General features: G+C 51.0%; 1 protein-coding gene across 1 annotated transcript; it reads right to left on the bottom strand.

Annotated features, from left to right (window-relative positions):
* Nucleotides 1–1335: 1335 nt before the first annotated feature.
* On the bottom strand, nucleotides 1336–17601 carry NT5C1A (5'-nucleotidase, cytosolic IA). The gene is made up of 6 exons (XM_077837906.1): nucleotides 17470–17601; nucleotides 6345–6512; nucleotides 5335–5464; nucleotides 3987–4109; nucleotides 3056–3240; nucleotides 1336–2709 (listed from the first exon to the last, which is right to left on the bottom strand). The coding sequence occupies exons 1-6, from the start codon at nucleotides 17590–17592 to the stop codon at nucleotides 2344–2346; spliced, it is 1095 nt and encodes a 364-aa protein (XP_077694032.1). The 5' UTR covers nucleotides 17593–17601; the 3' UTR covers nucleotides 1336–2343.
* Between the last annotated feature and the right edge of the window lie 390 nt (nucleotides 17602–17991).

Here is a 17991-nt window from a genome sequence, read left to right on the forward strand (position 1 = left end):
TGGATGTTCACATGAAAGCCCTGCACGTATCCCGACAGGCTGGTTGGAAGGGTCCCTGTCAGACAGTTTCGTCCCCAACCGCCTCCTACTTTTGATAAAACTGAATATTAATAGAAATGGTTTCGTGATAGTTCATTTCTTTAAAGCTTCTTGGTTTGGATTTAAAATCTTCCCCGAGGTGTCTGCAACCCCAGCAGGGCAGCAGAGTGGATCTCAACGGGAAACTGACCAGAGAAACAAGCTAAAACTTACCAGTGCTTTCATTGTCCAAGCAGGATTTAGTGCACGGAACAAACATACAGGATTGGTGGCGAAGCGTGCGGTTGATTGTTAATATTATTTCAGTTGATATATAAGAACCCTCATCCTTGGAAATGGCCAAACCATTGTAACTGAAAATGTGCAAAAAAAAAGTCAGCCAGAGGCAGCCACCTCACGTGGAAAATTTCAGCCCAAATGAAACGGTCTAAGTTCTAAGCAATTGAAAACGTGGTCTTATAACGGTAAGAGCCAGGCAATCTTAACCATGGGCATTGCTACTTGTGCTACCTAGAACACACCAACGGGGAAGGAGTATTTTTTAAAATGATCTTTAACCTTCTATTGTTCCTCCAGGCTGCACCTTCAAGTAAGAATGTTGTTGAATGAATTCCATACATGGCTTCAGAACAGCTCTCGGATTCCTTTCTGAATTGGGGATTTAATTCTTTCCCATTGTGTTAGCAGCATCTTTCAATTGCAGGAGTCACCACAGGTCTTAGGAAAGTGCCAGGAGCAGGGTTATCAATTGCCCAGTAGCCTCAGGTTGAATGAAACTTGAATTTTGCTATGGCTAACGAAACACTCAGGCTCATATTCTCAGCTGATGTAATTGTCGATTTCGAGAAAGTGTGTCTCCCCCCCCCCCCCATAGGTTAGGACTGTCTTTCAACTTACACAAATGCCCAGCCTAGGTCCAGAGGCCGGGAAACCACATATTGAAAAGTGGCTTCTGACTTTGTGTGGCTCAATTTTCAGATGCTCAACTTGAGATGCCTTTTTTCCAGGCGATACTTATGCGTTTAGCAAAAACAACAAGGAGTCCTTGTGGCACCTTAGAGATGAAAAAAATTTATTTGGGCCTAAGCTTCCGTGGGCTAAAACCCACTTCATCAGATGCATGCAGTGGAAAATACAGTAGGGAGGTATAAATACACAGCACATGTACATGTGTATATTCATGTGCTGTGTATTTATACCTTCCTACTGTATTTTCCACTCCATGCATCTAATGAAGTGGGTTTTAGCCCATGGAAGCTTGGGCCCAAATAAATTTTTCTCATCTCTAAGGTGCCACAAGGACTCCTTGTTGTTTTTGCTGATACAGACTAACACAGCTACCCCTCTGCAACCTTATGGATTTAGGTATCTAATAGTAGCACCCGAATTTGGGCCATAACATATTGGCCCAAAACACTGACTAGGAAATAGGGCTTGAGATTTTCTTATCTAGCGTTGACCAGTCTTTCTATTTCCCCAAACGTTCACAGACAAACTTAAGTTTGGGTGGGTGCAGCAACAGCGGTGGGAAATTGGCTGCATCTTTTAACCTCATTTCCAGACCATTTAATGTTTAAACCTGTAAGTGGTTTGTAACAATATTGTAACATTGTTTCTGCGCGTAAGCTGGATTCCATTGAAACATTGTCAGCCTTGACTTTTTTTTTTTTTAATATATCAAAGTTCTTGGATTGGGAATTTCCCTGTTTGTTTTTTTTAATGAGCACCAAAAGTTTAAATTGGGCTGGCATATGAGTTCCCCAGAAGGAGAGCCCTGTTCTCACAGATCCTGTCCAACGCAAGGTCCCCCCTCCTGTGGGCTTCTCGAGTCTGGCTGGGTTTCGGTTTAAGTTCTCCAAGCTTTGTGGTCAACATCTGGTGCAGAACTTAAGTGTGAGCTCCTCTGGGTTTCTATGGGCCCCTGAAACACAGGGGAGGCATAGCAGGATCAGAATGGCTGGTGCTGGTTTAGGCACGAGGGCAGAGAGGCGACAGCCGATGGGGCACAAGTCAGCAATGGCTGATTCGGAGACACAGGAGCAAAGGTAGCAGAGTTGGGTTCAGGCATTGGTTGACCCTTCTGACCTTTATGCATGGGGCATGGGTGGTGATGCGGGGCTGGCGGGACAGAGACAGTCAATAAAGTGCAACACAAAGGCAAAAGGAAACCTTTCCTTCAACCCACCCAGACAAGGCAGCTGCAACTTCAATACTAATCAAAGACGCTCAGACCCGGATATCAATCCGCAAGCGGTGCCCTGGTCAGCGAGCACCTACAGTCACAGTTGCCACCGCCAGCTACGGCTACTTGCTGTTCTTGGTTTGTTTCTCTTGAGCCATCCGCCTCTGCTTCTGGGCTACACCGTACGGGACGTGGGCCGCAATGGTGCCACTCTCCTTCGCCCCCTCCACCTGGAACATCTGGTCGTCGAAGAAGATGTGTGGACGGATCTTCTCCAGCAGCGGACCCTTGGGGGCTCCGGCCAGGAACAGGGCTTCGTCTGTTTCTAGTCCCCAGCTGCGGAGAGTCTTTAGGGCACGAGCCCCAGAGCTGGCAGCGCTCCGGGCAGTGACCAGGTAGGTGCGAATCGGACACTCCAGTCTCAGCCCCTTGGAGTAGAACTTCTTCTGCAGCTTCCCCAGGGATTCCAGAAAGCCCTTCAGTGGCCCCTACCCAAGCAAAGGGACACGGTCATTCACAGCTACCTTCATCCCTTCCCCACTCCCCATGCTTTGGGAAAGGCCCTAACCCTGCTGTGAGAATCCTCTAGCCAAGCGTATAGGAACCAAGGCCCAGATCCTCAGAGCTATTTAGGCACCTAACTCCCATTGAGCTCCCCTGTCTTTCGAAGCCATCGCCTCAGAAACCCAGCATCAGCCTCATCCCGCTCTGGCCCCTCGGCTTGTGCTCAGGGCTAATGGAGTGGGAATTGCTGGAGCCGTCAGCCCATTCCCAGCGCTGCCTGTCCCAGACCTGGTTCCTGGGGCTGGCGGGTCGGGGGGCGATCGGCCGTACCTGGGCCAGCGGCTTGTTCTCATAAGCCTTTTCATGTTCAAAAAACATGTCGAGGCCGTGCGCCTTCACAATCTGCTCTGACTCGTCCGAGAAGAGGACGGCGTCCCCGTCGAACGCCACCCGCAGCTGGCTGTCCGACACTTTCACGTCTTTGCTGGGGCTGAACATGGTGGCTGCGGCGATTCCTTGGGGGAGGGAACGAGAGAGAAAAACGTGGCAGGCGGCAAGGCTCCTCCCGACTGCGCTTCCCAGGTCCTCCTACTGCGGAGCCGAGCAACAGAACTGGACACACACACAGAGCAGCTTACGCCCAAATACATCTGCGAGTCTCTAAGGTGCCACAAGGACTCCTCGTTGTTTTTACAGAGCAGAGACACTCCAACACCAGTCCTTACGTTGGACACTTGCATCTGGACCTTCACATCAGCATTTAGGAAAGCCAGAGGCACTTAGATACCTAGGTGAAGACGTGAGCCTCTGGATAAAGGGTCTAGTGTTCTGTTTAGGTGCCAGCCTCCCTCCATGTATTTAGTGGGGATTTGGGGGCGGCCGGGGGGAGCAAAGATTGCAGAACGTACATGGGTTTCCAGCATTTGTCTCTGCGTATCTTATAGGTGCTTTCAGCTCCTCAGCTGTTCCCACCAGCACGGAAGGAGTCAGAATCCATCCAGCAGCCAGCTGAGGAGAGCAGCCCACCTGCACTTTGAGAAGCTATAGATGTCAGCGAATGCTGCCGTTTCCATGGAAACGAGAGGGCCCACGTCGCCTCAGCAAGGGCAGGGGTGTGATGGAGGCAGGGTGTGGGACGCCTCCGCTACCCCGCTGGATGGAGATCCCGGGGCTGCTGGTCCTTACACCGCTCTCCTAGAGCAATGGGATGTGGGCGGTGCCCCCCACCCGCTGCCACCCAGGGTTTGACCGGCAGACTCACCCTGTTCAATGGCCTCACTCACTTTCTCGGCATCAGAGGAGAGGTACAGGTTGGTGTGATAGGCCTTCAGGTAGCAAGTGGGGCTGTTCCCTCCCGTCATGCAGAACCTCTCGATGAACAGATCTGAGGATGGCCGGATGCACCAGATTAGCTGGCATGGCCCAGCGAGGGCCCAGACAGCTATCCAGCCCTATGGCGTGCAGGGGGCCCCAGCAGCTGCCATTGGTGGGGGAGTGAACCAGAGTGGGGATTTGCTCCCCCTCTGATGCCAGGCCAGAGGAAAGAGACGGCAAATGGGCACAGGGCAGCCTGGCCACCAGAAGGGTGGGGGCCCTGTGACTGCTGGCAACGGTGATGCCCAGGCCAGCCCTGTCACAGATACTGACGCAGTAGTTCCGCTTGGACACAACGCCTCATACCTAGCAGCTGTTGACACTGGTTTCCCGACACCTGTCAATAACCCCTTCACCGAGCCCCTGCACCACACTACACTTAGCAGTGTCCTCCTGTGAGCCATCCTCCTCCCAGACCCAGGAAAGCCCCAAAGGGGCACATGGTATTATTTCAATATTGACATCTATAGAGACAGGGCGGCCTAGTGGCTAGAAGAATAGGCTGTGACTCAGGAGGCCTGGGCGCTAATCCCAGCTCTGCCACTAGCCTGTGGAGTGACTTTGGGCAAATCACTTCACTGCCCCTTGCCTCAGTTTCCCCATATGTAAAATGGGGATAATGTCACTGACCTGCTTGTAAAGCATTTTGAGCTCTACCGATGCAAAGTGCTAGACAAGAGCTAATTATTATTATACTGCTTCTCTACCCTCCTATCATTCCTTCCGTTCCCAGGGTTATTCACACCAAGAACTCAGATCTAAACTAGGGAGATGGCAAAATCAAGGTTGGTTTGAGTTTGGCAGAAACTCATCAGATGGCTTTTGACCCTGGAAAGTACCCAGGTGTGGTTTGATCCAGGTCTCATTCCATCCAAGTGCCCAGGAACTGCATACGCTGTTCTGATTTTGGCTTAATCGTCCCAAGAAGAGATGGCCCAAAATGGGGCAGATGTTGCCAAACCCCCATTTACCAAACCAGAAGCAAGGTTGATTCAGAGCTGGATCACATTTTATTGGTACCCTTGAAGACTGGAGAGGGTTAGTCTACAACCATCTTTAGCCTAAGCCACAGGAGACTGGGGCTTGCTGGGTGGTTTAACGGAATAGCGCGGGGGACAGAAGATAAAGCTTTGCCCTCCAGTTTCTCCATCATCACAGCCACTAACCTAAGACCCAGTGGCCACCAGCTCCCAGGTCATTTAAATGGTTCCGGCTCAGGGTCATTCGGTGCTTACCGTGATGATTGATGCTGTTGATCAGGCGGACCCCGACCTGGGCGTGGTTATTAGTCATGAGGACAATATCAAAGAGTTCTTCACCGTCGGGGTAGAGCTCTCGCAACTGAGTGTTGACAGCTTCAAGGGCCTACAAGTCCAAAGAAAGAGGGAAGAGTGATCTAGCCACCAGCTCATGCACATGCTCCTTAACAAGAGAAGTGGACGAGCTGAAACCTGATGCCCACTGATTTACATGTGGCTCTGTCTGCTTATAGTCAACGTGTTCCTATCTGCCCTCTACTACTATCTGCGTGTCCATGAACAGAGGATACCAAAGGTTGGAAGGAACCCATTTAGGTCTGTCCCTCAAGGGGAGTTAGCAATTTGTTTCCCCATGATGTATGTGTCTCCTAAGTTCTCATCTTTTAAAAATAAATTCGACAGTATTAGCTACTCCTGCTTCTGCCCCATCTTCCCCATACTCCATCCATCCATCCACTAACTCCATTGCTTTCTCTCTGAAATACGGATGCTCAGGTGCTTTCAGAGAAGACAGCCCTGCCAGAAGAGCATCCATATCTCCTTCCTCCATGGCCTTCAAAAGGCAGAGGAAGGGTCTAATCAAATCTTCTACATGACACAAAACAAGTACAGCCCATGACTCCTTGGGCACATCTAAAAAGCTGGCCGCTGGGAAGATTTTTACCCAAGATGAATTTTTCAGTTCTAATCCGTGCTGTTCAGTGGAAGCCATTACCCTTAAAGTTTTCTCAGAGTATTTTCCTTCTCTCCCAAGGTTTTCTAGATTCTTTGAACTGAATTCTGCTCTCTCTCTTACACCAGTGGGAATCCAGAGCAGTTCCCATTCTGGATTGATAACACAGTGATGAGAGCAGAATTCTCTAAGGTTGGTGTTTACCCTCAGTTTTATCCAGGACACCATGAGCCTAAGTCCTTGTGCCTTGCTCTGGTGGTGGGGGAGCTTGGAAAGGCAGAGGATCTCAGGGAGCTGGAGCAATGTTGCTCACCTTGACAAATGGGAAGGCAGCGCCAGGTAGGAAGGGTTCATTCTCATGGTCCAGCTGGTATTTCACATATGCCTCCACCCCATGCTCTGTGTAAATCTTCTGCTCTTCCTCCATGCGAAACAGAGCCCGCGAGGAGACTGCGATTGTTATTGCATTCTCAGGCTTTGGCTGCATGACAGAGAAAGACAGAAATTGCATCACTAATACTTATTTTCCATCAATGGTCACATGATTATGGACCCAGTTCCAGCATGCAGGGGTATCATCAAATGCCAGGCCAGAAATGGAGCACCAAGTCCACCCCTCTCCAAAGTCGAGGAACATCAGTTCTGGATCGTTCTCTAGATCAGAATGTAGGGATTGGGCATGTATCTATTAAAAACAAACCCATCCCAATCTTCTCACTTCCGATTAAACTCCATCTAGCATAGCCCTCTGGGCCCAAGATTCACATACACAGATTGCTTCCATTTCACTTGGGTGGGGGGGGGGCGACTGTGTGCTGGGAATCACACACAAATCTATATTGCTTGCTTTAAGGTTATAGGCAGGGAGCCAATGCTTGTCAGCACTTCACCCCAGAGTTCATTCTGAGCTGGAACATTTCCATTCCTTGCATTCTGGGGCTTCTCTGAGCCAAGAGATTTCTAGGATCAGCATCCTCAGTCCCATGGCCCCTCTGAGTGGAGACATTTCCATTCCCTGCACTCTTCATCAGCGGTCACTTGGCACCCACCCAACTGTTGAAAAACCTCTCCATGTTTCCAGTTGAAGAAACTCTGGGGGCCATCTCACATAGAATGTGATGGGTTTTTGCCTCCTGGTTTCATGCAGCATCTAGTGTCCTTTGACGTTAAAGGCCAAATTCAGACCTGGTGTCCATGAGTGCAACTCAGCTGAAGACCATGCATGGCACCTGATTACAACAAGCATAATTTGTTCCCTAGGGTGTCTCTATACCAAATTATGAAGTTATGGCAGGGGCATCAAATGAACAGAATAGCTGGTTGTCTCCTGGGACGCTGCAAAACTTCAACAGATAGAAGTATCCCTCCCCCTCATTCTGGCATTCACGGGGCACCTGGCATTCACGGTGCTGCAAACAGGGGCTTCTGGGTAATTTTAAAACACTAAGCACTGCGTTGGGAAGGGAGTCAGGAAAACTACTTGACACAGTGCATTAGCAATGCTTGGGGCTTCCCATCAACACTGGGAAGAAACCATTACAGACCATGCCAGTTCAGCCAGAACTGAGCTATTATAAAGACTGTGTCCCAGGCATCAAAACCAACCAGTGCCGGCGATGCCTGGAAAGTGCCTGAGAAAGGCTGTTGTGTCTGGCTGGAAGGCAGTGAACAGGTATTACAAGCCCAGGGTGAGCCAAACCACCATTGATTAGCAATTGTTATTAATCTTTAAAGACTTGATCTACAGCCCACGGAAGAAATCAAGAAGAGGCTTTTCATGGATTTCCATTAGGCGTGGCTTGGGCCCTGACATGTCTATTGTGCTGGAAGTGGCATTGGCATCTTGCAGAGGGGATGAAGACACCATCTCCCCCAGAGGAGTTTACACTCTCAGCTCTGAGTCGGCGAGAGGATATTAATCTCACGCCAGCCACGGAGGCGAAGTTGTGATGGGCTTGTGGCTTCTCAAAAGCAAAATGGCTTCTCCGCGGCAACTCGCTGGTTGACAAAATAATTGGAAGCGAAGCCTGAACGGTGACTCTTCTGCAGACACCCCAGCGATGTGCTGCCAAGAATCTAACAAAGCCGATCCCTCCTTGCCTGCAGTAAAGCCTGTGACAGTATTGGGAGCGGGGGGAGAGAAAAAGAGAGGCACTTGCAGAGAAAGCAAAGCCTGGCTCCTGGGCAGTATTTTTATGGCCTCCAGGAATAAGTCATCCCTACCACTCATGGTTTAGCAGTGTCCAGGAGGAGGAGGAAGAGAACTCCACCTGAGACAGGGAAACCAGCCTGGCCTCTTTCATTTGGTGGGGAAATTTTAAATGAGACACCCCCCTGCCACTTTCAGAGTTCCCTCCGGCACATCAGAGACCGTCTACAGGGGGAGAGGGCCAGAACTGGCAGAGAATCTCTGAATCCTAGGTCAGACAACAGCTGAACAATGCTGCCATGGATTTCTCTGGCCCACTCCTTGGAAACAAACCCAATGCAATAAATCAGGTTGACGCTGGGGAACAATCTACCTTCTTGTGTTCCTTTGTCCTGAGAAAGACTGGGCCAAACCCTGCTCCCAATTTCACCAGTGGAGTTGCAGCGGCATAGCTGAGAGCAGAATCAGGCCCACTGGGCTTTCAAAACGGCCCCAAAATCTGAATGTGACATCTCGGGCACATACAGAGACGTAGGGTAAGGGATTTTTATGCTCTGGGACACAGCAGCTTAGCTGATTGCAGGGTATTACTGATGCATTATGCTGAGTGCATTGGCTTGACTGATCCCACTCTTTGTTTAGGAATTTTTAGCTTAAATCAATATTAGAGAGATGACATGGCCGGGCTACAACCGTCTTATCGTTCATCTCGAGGCACCAGCTAAGGGGGCTGGGTGCATTGTTATCAGAGCCGATTTGAAATGCGAGTGTGTGTGTGTTCAGTGAACTGCAGCATACATGTCAGATTTGAGGTTTCCCGTGATTTCATGTAAAGAGGTTTGGGAGCGGGGAGCTGAACCTGGATGAAAACCTATGGCAAGAGGTTAAGATTTTTTGGGGGGGGGGGGTATCTTAGGGTGTGGGTTATTACACGGAGACAGTGAAAACTAGAAACCAGACAGTACGGAACAGTGTGTTAGATGGGACCAACCCCAATAGGGGCAAAATTTGCCAACGTGCCTAAGTGATTTAAGTGCCTCAGTCCCATTTTCAGATGTCATTTGGGCACTTAAGAGCCGGTCCCATTGAAAGTCAATGGAGTTTAGGAACTGACGTGCTTAAGGGTCAGATTTTCAAAGAGATTCAGGCATCTAGCAATGCAGACTGGCACCTAGCAAGATTTCCAATGGGATTTAGGCACTTAGGTGCTTAAAGACTTTTTTCAAAAGTACCTAAGTGCGAGATTTTCAATGTTCCTCTTGGTTTATTTCAGCTCCGATTTCTAGACTTCCTGTTTACTAGGTTGTCCTGGCCAGTATTGTTATTTTGCTGTTGGTATAGGTAGGTAAGCTGGTGTCTTTCCCAGCCTGCTATACGAACACAGTCCACATGCTCTGCAAAGTCCAAACTCACCCCCCAGCATTTGGCTTTATTAAAAACAGCAACACGAGAACAGAGATTAGCTCAACGATTCTCTGCAGGCTCGGCTGCTCTGAAGGCTTGGGCCTTCTCTCCAGCCTGCTCAGCCCTGATCCTCTACCACCCCGAGAGAGTCACTCCCACCTCCCTTGCAGCCAGCTGGGATGAAGAGTCACCTGCCTCCGTGCATTTGCACAATCCACCTACTCCTCTCTCAGTAGGATCAAGGCCAGCTAACAGAGCGATTTAGGCAGATGCTGCCAGGCTAATTATACAGCCCAGAAAACCGCCTTGCAGACAATAAACACTGAAAGTGTCCCTAAGCAGTGTTCATGCACCAGGACAGTTATCTGAAACCAACAGGACCCTCTCCATATAGCTGAAACAATGGGACAAAATTCTCCTCTCCAGCACTCCACCGAGCTTCACAGATGCACCAGAGAGGATTCGGGATTGTTCTGCAGGGATGCGCATGGACTGTTGTTCCCTAAAATGACTTTTCCTGGGCTTTGCTGGCGTGGCTATCTAGGACCGCAGATATTACGGTCATGGGGGACCACAACAGAATGTAAGATAGAGGGGAGAATTCATTCACTCCCACTAGCCCAGGATTTTGGCCTAGTAGCATAGCACACCAAATACATAATTCACATGTGGCAAATAGTAGCAAATTTACCATTTTAAGATCGGTTACCCAGGGGGCCTTAGTCAGTTATTAACTAGTCATGGGCCAGCTCTTAACTCTAATTTGCATTAATAACTCCAGTGTCATGGGTCATTTATGAGCGAAGACATTAATTAATAACTATTAGAGATCCCAAGTCAGTTCGTCACTAGCCTTTGGCAGTTAATCCAGTTCATGGGCACAGCTGCTATTACCTAAATTAGTTTTCTGGGTAAACCAAGATGGGCTATAGGACATTTGTATCCGCTTCCTGGTACATGACGGACAGCAGGGAAATGCATCCTCCACTTATAGCTGTTTAAGAATTTCCTGCAAGATGAAACTGGGTCAGTGTTGTGAATGTCACAACCACTTAGTTTGATCAGACAAACTCAGGGGGCTCTGGAAAGCCATTCCACATGCCTTTTCAAAGACACTGGGATTGGCGTGGTATGGCACAGAGAAATCTGGCTGTGCTTTCATACATGCATGGATCTCTGTGCTGCCCACACCTTGCCTGTAGGTCTATGCGCCAATTACGCCCTCGTCTTGTGTAGCTATTTACAAGATGCTCCCGGTTCGCTCCTTGCCATTTAAAGGTACAGGCCCCCCCCAAAGGTAAATTTCAGAGGTAATAAGCGCAGCAAGAAATGGATCATTAAGCCAGATACTGAGTTGTATCCCACCCTACATTTCTGACATAGTCCCTGCTGTTTTGTAGCGCGTCAGTGGGCAGGCAGAGCTGTCCGGCATCATCCCTCTTCCACCATCTGGGAACATATCACCTGTCGAATCCTGTTCACGCCTGCTAAATACTGTGCACCTCTAGACCACTTTCTGCAGGAGGACTGTACATGTTCATGAATTAAGCGTCACAATTCGGGCTGGTCACTTCACGGAATTCCCCCTTCTGTAGGAAATGCCAACCGTTACATTTTTGTTCCAATTCGGAGCAAAGTCAGAAATTTTGAAGTCCCCACAAGACAAATAGGCCCAAAATTTTGATTTTGGGAGCAAAAAAACTAAATGTTTCAATAAGTCACCTCAATGCAACTTTTATATTGCAATATTAAGTGACCGCTATACACATCACATTAACAGAATATTTAAATTCACATTTTAATACAAGTCCAAATTAAATCAAAGGGGCACTATTGACATGTTTCAACTTCCCCCCCGCCCCCATCAAGAAGTGTCACAAAATCAGCCCACCCCCCAAGACACATTTTGAATATGATAAAACTGCCTTTTTAATATAAAATTGTTCCATTGATTATTTTTTACCTGCTCTATTTACAACCTTTCCGTCTGGGGGAAGTCAGCTCTTATCTCTACTTTACAAATGGGCAACCAAGGCTTGGAGAGCAAGATATTTGCCTACAGTCATATGGCAATCCTGGGGCAGAAGCAAGAAAAGAACCCAGGAGCGCACACTCCCATTCCTGTGCTTTAACCACTAGACTGCGCTTCTTCTCCTCCTAACAAACAGTTGTCTTCTTTAGTGACCTCCTAGCCACACTTCATATTCGCTGTCAGACCACATGGGACCCTACGCAGCATCCCACCCCAGCGTGACCATCAGCCGAGTGGGGATCCTTGGGGCCAGGAGACTGGATAGTTCAGAACAAACACTGTTTATCCTCAAGGTCAGTTAATGCTGGTCATCAAACAGTGTCTGGAAAGCAGCTCGAGGGCTTTGCTGAGCTGAATCAAACTGAATTCTGCATTTTGGAATTTTAAAAAAATAGGTCAGCTGTTCTATCCTCTTCCTTTGCCATTGGAGGATCAGACCAAAGGCTCCATCTAGCCCCTTTCAGCAGAGGATTAATAAAGAGCTTAACAGAAATATTATAGGAGGATAGTGAAGGGGAAGATGGAGCTGTCTTCTAGGGTTCTGTTCATGTCTGGACTCAGCATCTTAAGACAAGGACAGAAGGGCAACCAGGTAGGAAGCACTAGCCATCAGCAAACAGTGCAATGCAGGGAGATGCTAAAAGGGGATTTAAACCTTTGGGAACTGCAGACGTAGGTCTAATCCTCCTCCCAAGCAGTCATTGGGCTAGCGGTCTGGAAAGTACCTGCTGCCTTTAAGCCACTATCCCAGTGTTAGCCAACAGCTCCCATAATTGCTTACCAGTCGCCCCTACCCTCCCACGCAGTCTGTATTTTCTTAGACAAGCTTGAATCCCTAAACAGAGCTATGTTAACATAAAAACCCTTCAAATACAGAAAAAAAATGGAGAAATGATAGGGGGAATTATTAAAACTATAATATTGTATGTTAAGCACCTCTCATCCCACAGCACTTCACAGATGATGTATACTCAGTACCGCTGAAATGCAGCCAACTCTGGGGTGGAGAACGATAGCCAGCGGCACACAGAACAGGAATTTTGGCCAGGATCCCAGAGAGGGGGAAGGGGGCACATGCTCTTAAAAAAAGCACCAAGGGAGCATTAACATCCTCCAAGGACAGGCAGAACAAAGGTTTCATCTGAAAGACCCAGCACAGCTTTATCCTCCTCCAAAGGATGAAGGGCTGAGACAATTCTGCCAGGATTTCCAGGGAGTCTATGTATTTCAACCTTGATACTTATAACTGCAAGTGATCCCTTCCAGCAAAGGCAGCTTCAAACATTGCACCAGATGGCACTCCTCTAATCCGGTCACCTAATCCTGTTACACGAGAGCTGCTGTGGTTACAATTCCTAACTACCCTGCCAAGAGTTGATGGCCAAGCCCCGGAAATCCCGGATGCCACCGAAAACCCAGACCGGAGATATGACTTCCAGTCAATACAGGAGTTTGGAGCATATATGGTGCTGGCTCCCATGAGGGCACCAAGGAACGTGCAGAGATCCCTGAACTTTACAGGAACTGAGGGGAAATCCCAACTCGTGGGAGACACGTCCCATACAGCCAGACAGAGCCTTGAACATAGGCAAGGAGCAGGCAAGGCTGAAGGTGACGAATTGAGAAGCAGGCAGACGACATCCTGGGAAAATGGAGCATTGTAGCACAAAGCACTGCCCTGACTTGGTATCTCCAGATAGGACTTGTGTTTGCCACTCAGTGGGCAGCTGCCATGGCCTTGGGCAGCTCCTGAGAGAGCCTGCAGGTGTCCAGCCTGGCATCTCCCAGACAGCTCAGGAGCGGGCAGCCCGATCTGAATTGGCACCGATAGGCTGTTCACCGATAGGACAAAACCCATAAGGTCCTTCCAGCTGGGGTATGTCCGTTCCCTAGCACCTAATGACTAGTACATTGTCCAGTCTTGTTTTAACTGTTCCAAGCAATGGGGCATTCTTCCCTTCCTCCGGGACCCGATTCCATCGTCTCACTGTCAGGAAGTTTCTCTGGGCATTCACCCTACATTTTCCCTTTCTTAATTCATCCCCTTCCCCCCCCCCCCCCCACCCCACCCAACTTCCCCTGGTTCTACCCTTCATGCCAGCCTATGTCATCCCTCATCCTCCTCTCAAATAGTTGCAAACTTGTCTCCCCACTGGGGGCCATCACCACAATAGGCATTTCCATGCTTTCCTCGCAAGTGCCTTAACCTCTCGGATCATTTCTCTTGCTCTTCTCTGAAGTCCCTCCAGTTTGTCAATAACCTTCTGATCACCAGGGGTGCAGAACTGAACACTGTATTCCCCAGGGGAATGAAAACGTGCTCTTTTAAACCAGTGTTAGGGTCACAGTCATTTATTGTTACTACTAAATTAACGTGTTTTTTATTTATATGCTGTGGGCCAGAGCCTCAGCTGGTGTGACGCAACACCGATGAGCGTGCGTTCCAGGGCCCAGGGCTGTGTCTGATCCACAGGGAAAATTAATCTGTGATAATGCCCCTTAGAAAGCTTTAGCTCAAGCCGTAGCAGCTCACGCTTTTAGCTCAAGAGATTGGCGGTTCAGTCATTGGCGTGTCGGCCAGAACTGGGCTGTCACAATATCCAATTTACCCCAGCTGAGAATCTGGGCCTATATTTATGAACACAAAAATGATGAAAAATTAATACGACCTGAGGCTGGAGCCCAGCTGTGCCAGTGTCACTCTGAGGAATGCAAATGCACCCTCAAGAAAACCCTCTCTCTGGGATGTCAGTTGCAGGAGTTGGGGGACAGCTGCCCCGAGCCAAGCCACAAGCTGTAACAGGACCACCACTGCATAGCTGTGAGTGACTCTTACTGACTCTTCTTCTCAGCAGGGGCCCCCAGACTGCTGGAGCTTGTTTCTTTCCCATCTCCAGACGCTTTGCACCCATCAATCCCTGCAGAGTAGTTCTCAAAGGCTTCTGTGTAACGAAGGGCCTGACCAACACAACTGAGACGTTGATCTGGATTCAGACCCTCCCCTCCCTGCAAGTTCAGAGATGCCTGAATCTGGCATTTTGGTTTGGTCCATTAGAGGGATAGGGATCCGGTGTGAAATCTGGATCCAGTCCAGCTCTGGATTCCAGCTCCTTCTCCAACTAAATCCAAGGAGGATTTAGTTCCAGGGTCCTGTCTTGGGACCAGTTGTATGCCAACCGGGGCGGGGGCGGCGGGGGGGACGGGGGGCAGGCAGCATCAGCACCAGGTGGTAGCAAAGACAAATGGGTTCAGATCCTTTGGAGACATGGACAAGGGGTCAGCCCTCTGAGGAGGGTGAAGAGGATTTATTCTTCAGGGAAAGGCCGGAGCGGTGTGACTTTGGGCAAGGGGACAGTTATACTTGGTGGCAGAGGTGGGACTCTGCTAAGGAGAGAGGGGAAGGGAGCAGCACCTGAAGGGAAAACTCATTTTCCCCAGGGACTGCCTTGGTTCTGTACGCTATTTACAGATGGATAATTTTTGCCCCTTGGTCACTGGAGAGGGTTATGAGGCCATTAAAAGGCATTGTAAGCATCATGGAATGATGGGTCTAATTCCTGACCCAGCCCTAGTGGTTGGAGGGAGACCCAAGGCAGCAGTGAGAACCATCACTGCCGTGGGGAGTGGGGGCTGACAGGGGCCCACTGGGAAGAGCACTAAAAAGGAGTGGATTTGGGAGGAAGAGACTAGATGGGGCCTGGAAGAAGTGGCGGGGCTGGACGGAATGGTGCCTCAAAGCCTAGGTGCCTCTGGGCCCAATTTAATGCACCCGTGACCCCCGTTAGCGGTTTACAGCCCCACGACGTCACCCTCTTCCTACCTACTCCGCATTCACTTCCGAGGCTATGGAAATCAAGGGCTTACTATAAGCATCATCAGCCCCCTCCCCACCTGCGCCCCCACAACCTGCTCCTGGGACTGTAAGAAGCCCCCAAGTCTCTTCACCCGTCTCTCTCGCCTGGTCTTGTATCCAACAAGCAGCAGAGCTGTGGGGTCAGCTGGCGTCATTCCAGGATCCCAGCTTGGACATGGAGACCGCTCCCAGCAGAGAGGACAGGCATGTCCCCTGGGCCTGCAAAGGCAGCGGCCAGATGGAGGGACAGAACAGATGACAGACAGATACCTAGAAATATCTGTTAAACAGACCACAAATCCCTGCCCCCCCCCCAAGCACTCGGGGGTCAGATTAAAGTTCACTGCAATGGCTGGGATGTTTATGGGTTTTCAAAACACTGTATAAATAAGACAGGGAAATGCCTTGCACCCATTCATCATGGGCTGTGACAGCTGCCTCTCAGGGCGTGCCCAGCTGTGTCTGAGTGCAACGGAGCTGCAATGGGAGCTCTCTGCATGGCTTTGGCGCCTGCTCCTCACAGCCTGCAGGAAGCCAGCCCCTGGGGCAGGAGTGTGAGCTGGGCATGGAGTCATGGCAGATCCCACAGAGAAGATTCCTGGCAATGTGGTCAGAGAGAGGGTGTGTTTTCCAGACCCCAGGACTAGGAATCAGGATGCCTGGCTTTTGGTCCCAGCTCTGCCACTGACTGTGGGCAACTCACTTAACTGCTCCATGCCTCAGTTTCCCCATCTGTCAAATGGAGATGATAATACTGATTACTCACTTCTGAGGGTGTTGAGAGGCCGCATTAATGGCTGAAGCTGTCTGAGAGCCTGGCATGAAAGGGGGCAGAGGATCATTGTTATAACCCAGGCTAGCTTATCCCCTCTCAGTTCCCACTACAGCTGTGAAGGCTAAAGCCAGCGACCATCATCCATTTGCAGGATTCAAGGAGCCAAACAAGATTTCCACGCAAGGAATGTGTCTGCCGGAGACGATGCCCAGGGCTGGCAGGGCTCCACAGAACTACAGCCTGCCAAGTCTCTCTCTGTCTGAGTTCACACCTGAGGTTACAGGTGTGAGACAGAAGTGTTAACTGGGAGCCGCTAGGACATGCGCTCCGGGCTTATCACGGGGCAGGCCTGCAGCACCATGAACACAGGAATTTCCAGACTGGACCAGACGGCGGGGCGGCCGGGAGGGGGGCGGGGGGTCCATTGGCTCCAGGACCTTGTCTCTCTCAGTCAGTGGCCAGTAGCTAATGCTCCAGAGGCAGGCGTAAGAACCCCAGAAGGAGCATTTAACAAACAAGCAGCCGGCAGGGAAGTTTATTCCCGACCACAGGTAACTGGAGGCAGGCGGGTTTCTACACCTTGTTTTCCAGCCCACGGTTCCTGTGGAGGTTCTGCTGGTTGTGGGAGTTTCTATTATTAAACTTGTGCCGGAGGGGTTTACAGCTCAGTGCCCATTAGATAACACAGGGCTCTTAGCCGAAGGGCACGGGCCAATGAGACTGAACAGGAGCAGCCAAGTTCAAATGACATTAGCTGCCCGACTGGAGCTGCCAGGAGATTCAGCCTCACCCATCCTCAACCCACCCCCTTTTACGTGGGCGCCCACACTCCAGCAACAGGGACGAGAAGGTGGGTCACAGACGGAGCTTGGGCCTGGGCTGGGCATCTCCTGCCTTGGCTACGATGGCATATCGGGCGTGCTCTGCCTGTGACAGGCACCCAGGGGACCTGGCACGCGTCCAGCCGCTCCCCTGCGGCCAGGGAGCGGGGCAGGAGCAACCTAGCTCAGGGTCCCGTCCTCCCAGGGCCCAGGCAGGTGGGGCCCCGGCAAGCCAGCCTGCAAAGGCATCGCAGCGGATCGATGCAACAGGTCGGGGGGAAGGTGGGGGTGCCCAGGTGGCTCAAATCCTGGGGGTTGGCCCCTGCTCCCGGCACGGGGAGGGTTTGCTGCCCCAGCCCCCCAGGTCCCAGCCCCAGCCCCAGCCGGAAAGGAAAGGCTCTTACTGGTTTGGGTTTCTTTCTAGGGGTCAGGCTGTCATAGAAAGTCTTGGCTTCCTCCCAGCGCTGCGGCGTCCCGGCCTCCTGGCCGCCCGCGGACGAGCCCTCCCCAGCGGCGGCCGGCTCCATCTCGCCGGCCCGGAGCGCGAGCGGCTGCGCTGCTGGGTCTCCCCGGGACGCGGCGCGCGCCGCTCGGCTGGGCGGGGGCGCTTTATAGGGGCCGCCCGCCCTGCGCCGAGATCGCAGGGGCCAGCTGGCTTAACCCGTGCGGCGCTGGAGCCTGCCGGGCTCTTCCCGCCCAGCCCGGCCCTGCCCCGCAAGCCCAGCGCCGGGCCGGGCTGCGCCTCGGGGGACCGGCGCTGCAGACCCAGGCAGGGCCCCCCCCGGCTCGTCCTTCGGCGCCCCGGGCAGGGCACCTGGCTGGGACTCAGGCCGCCTGGGTTCCCCGGCTGGGTCCGCCCCGGTGTGACCTCGGGCCAGTCACCTGCTGCCCGTGCCTCTGTTTCCCCTCTTGAGATCCGCGGTACT

Source organism: Eretmochelys imbricata, chromosome 19, assembly GCF_965152235.1.
Source record: "Eretmochelys imbricata isolate rEreImb1 chromosome 19, rEreImb1.hap1, whole genome shotgun sequence".
NCBI classification, from domain to species: Eukaryota; Metazoa; Chordata; order Testudines; family Cheloniidae; genus Eretmochelys; species Eretmochelys imbricata.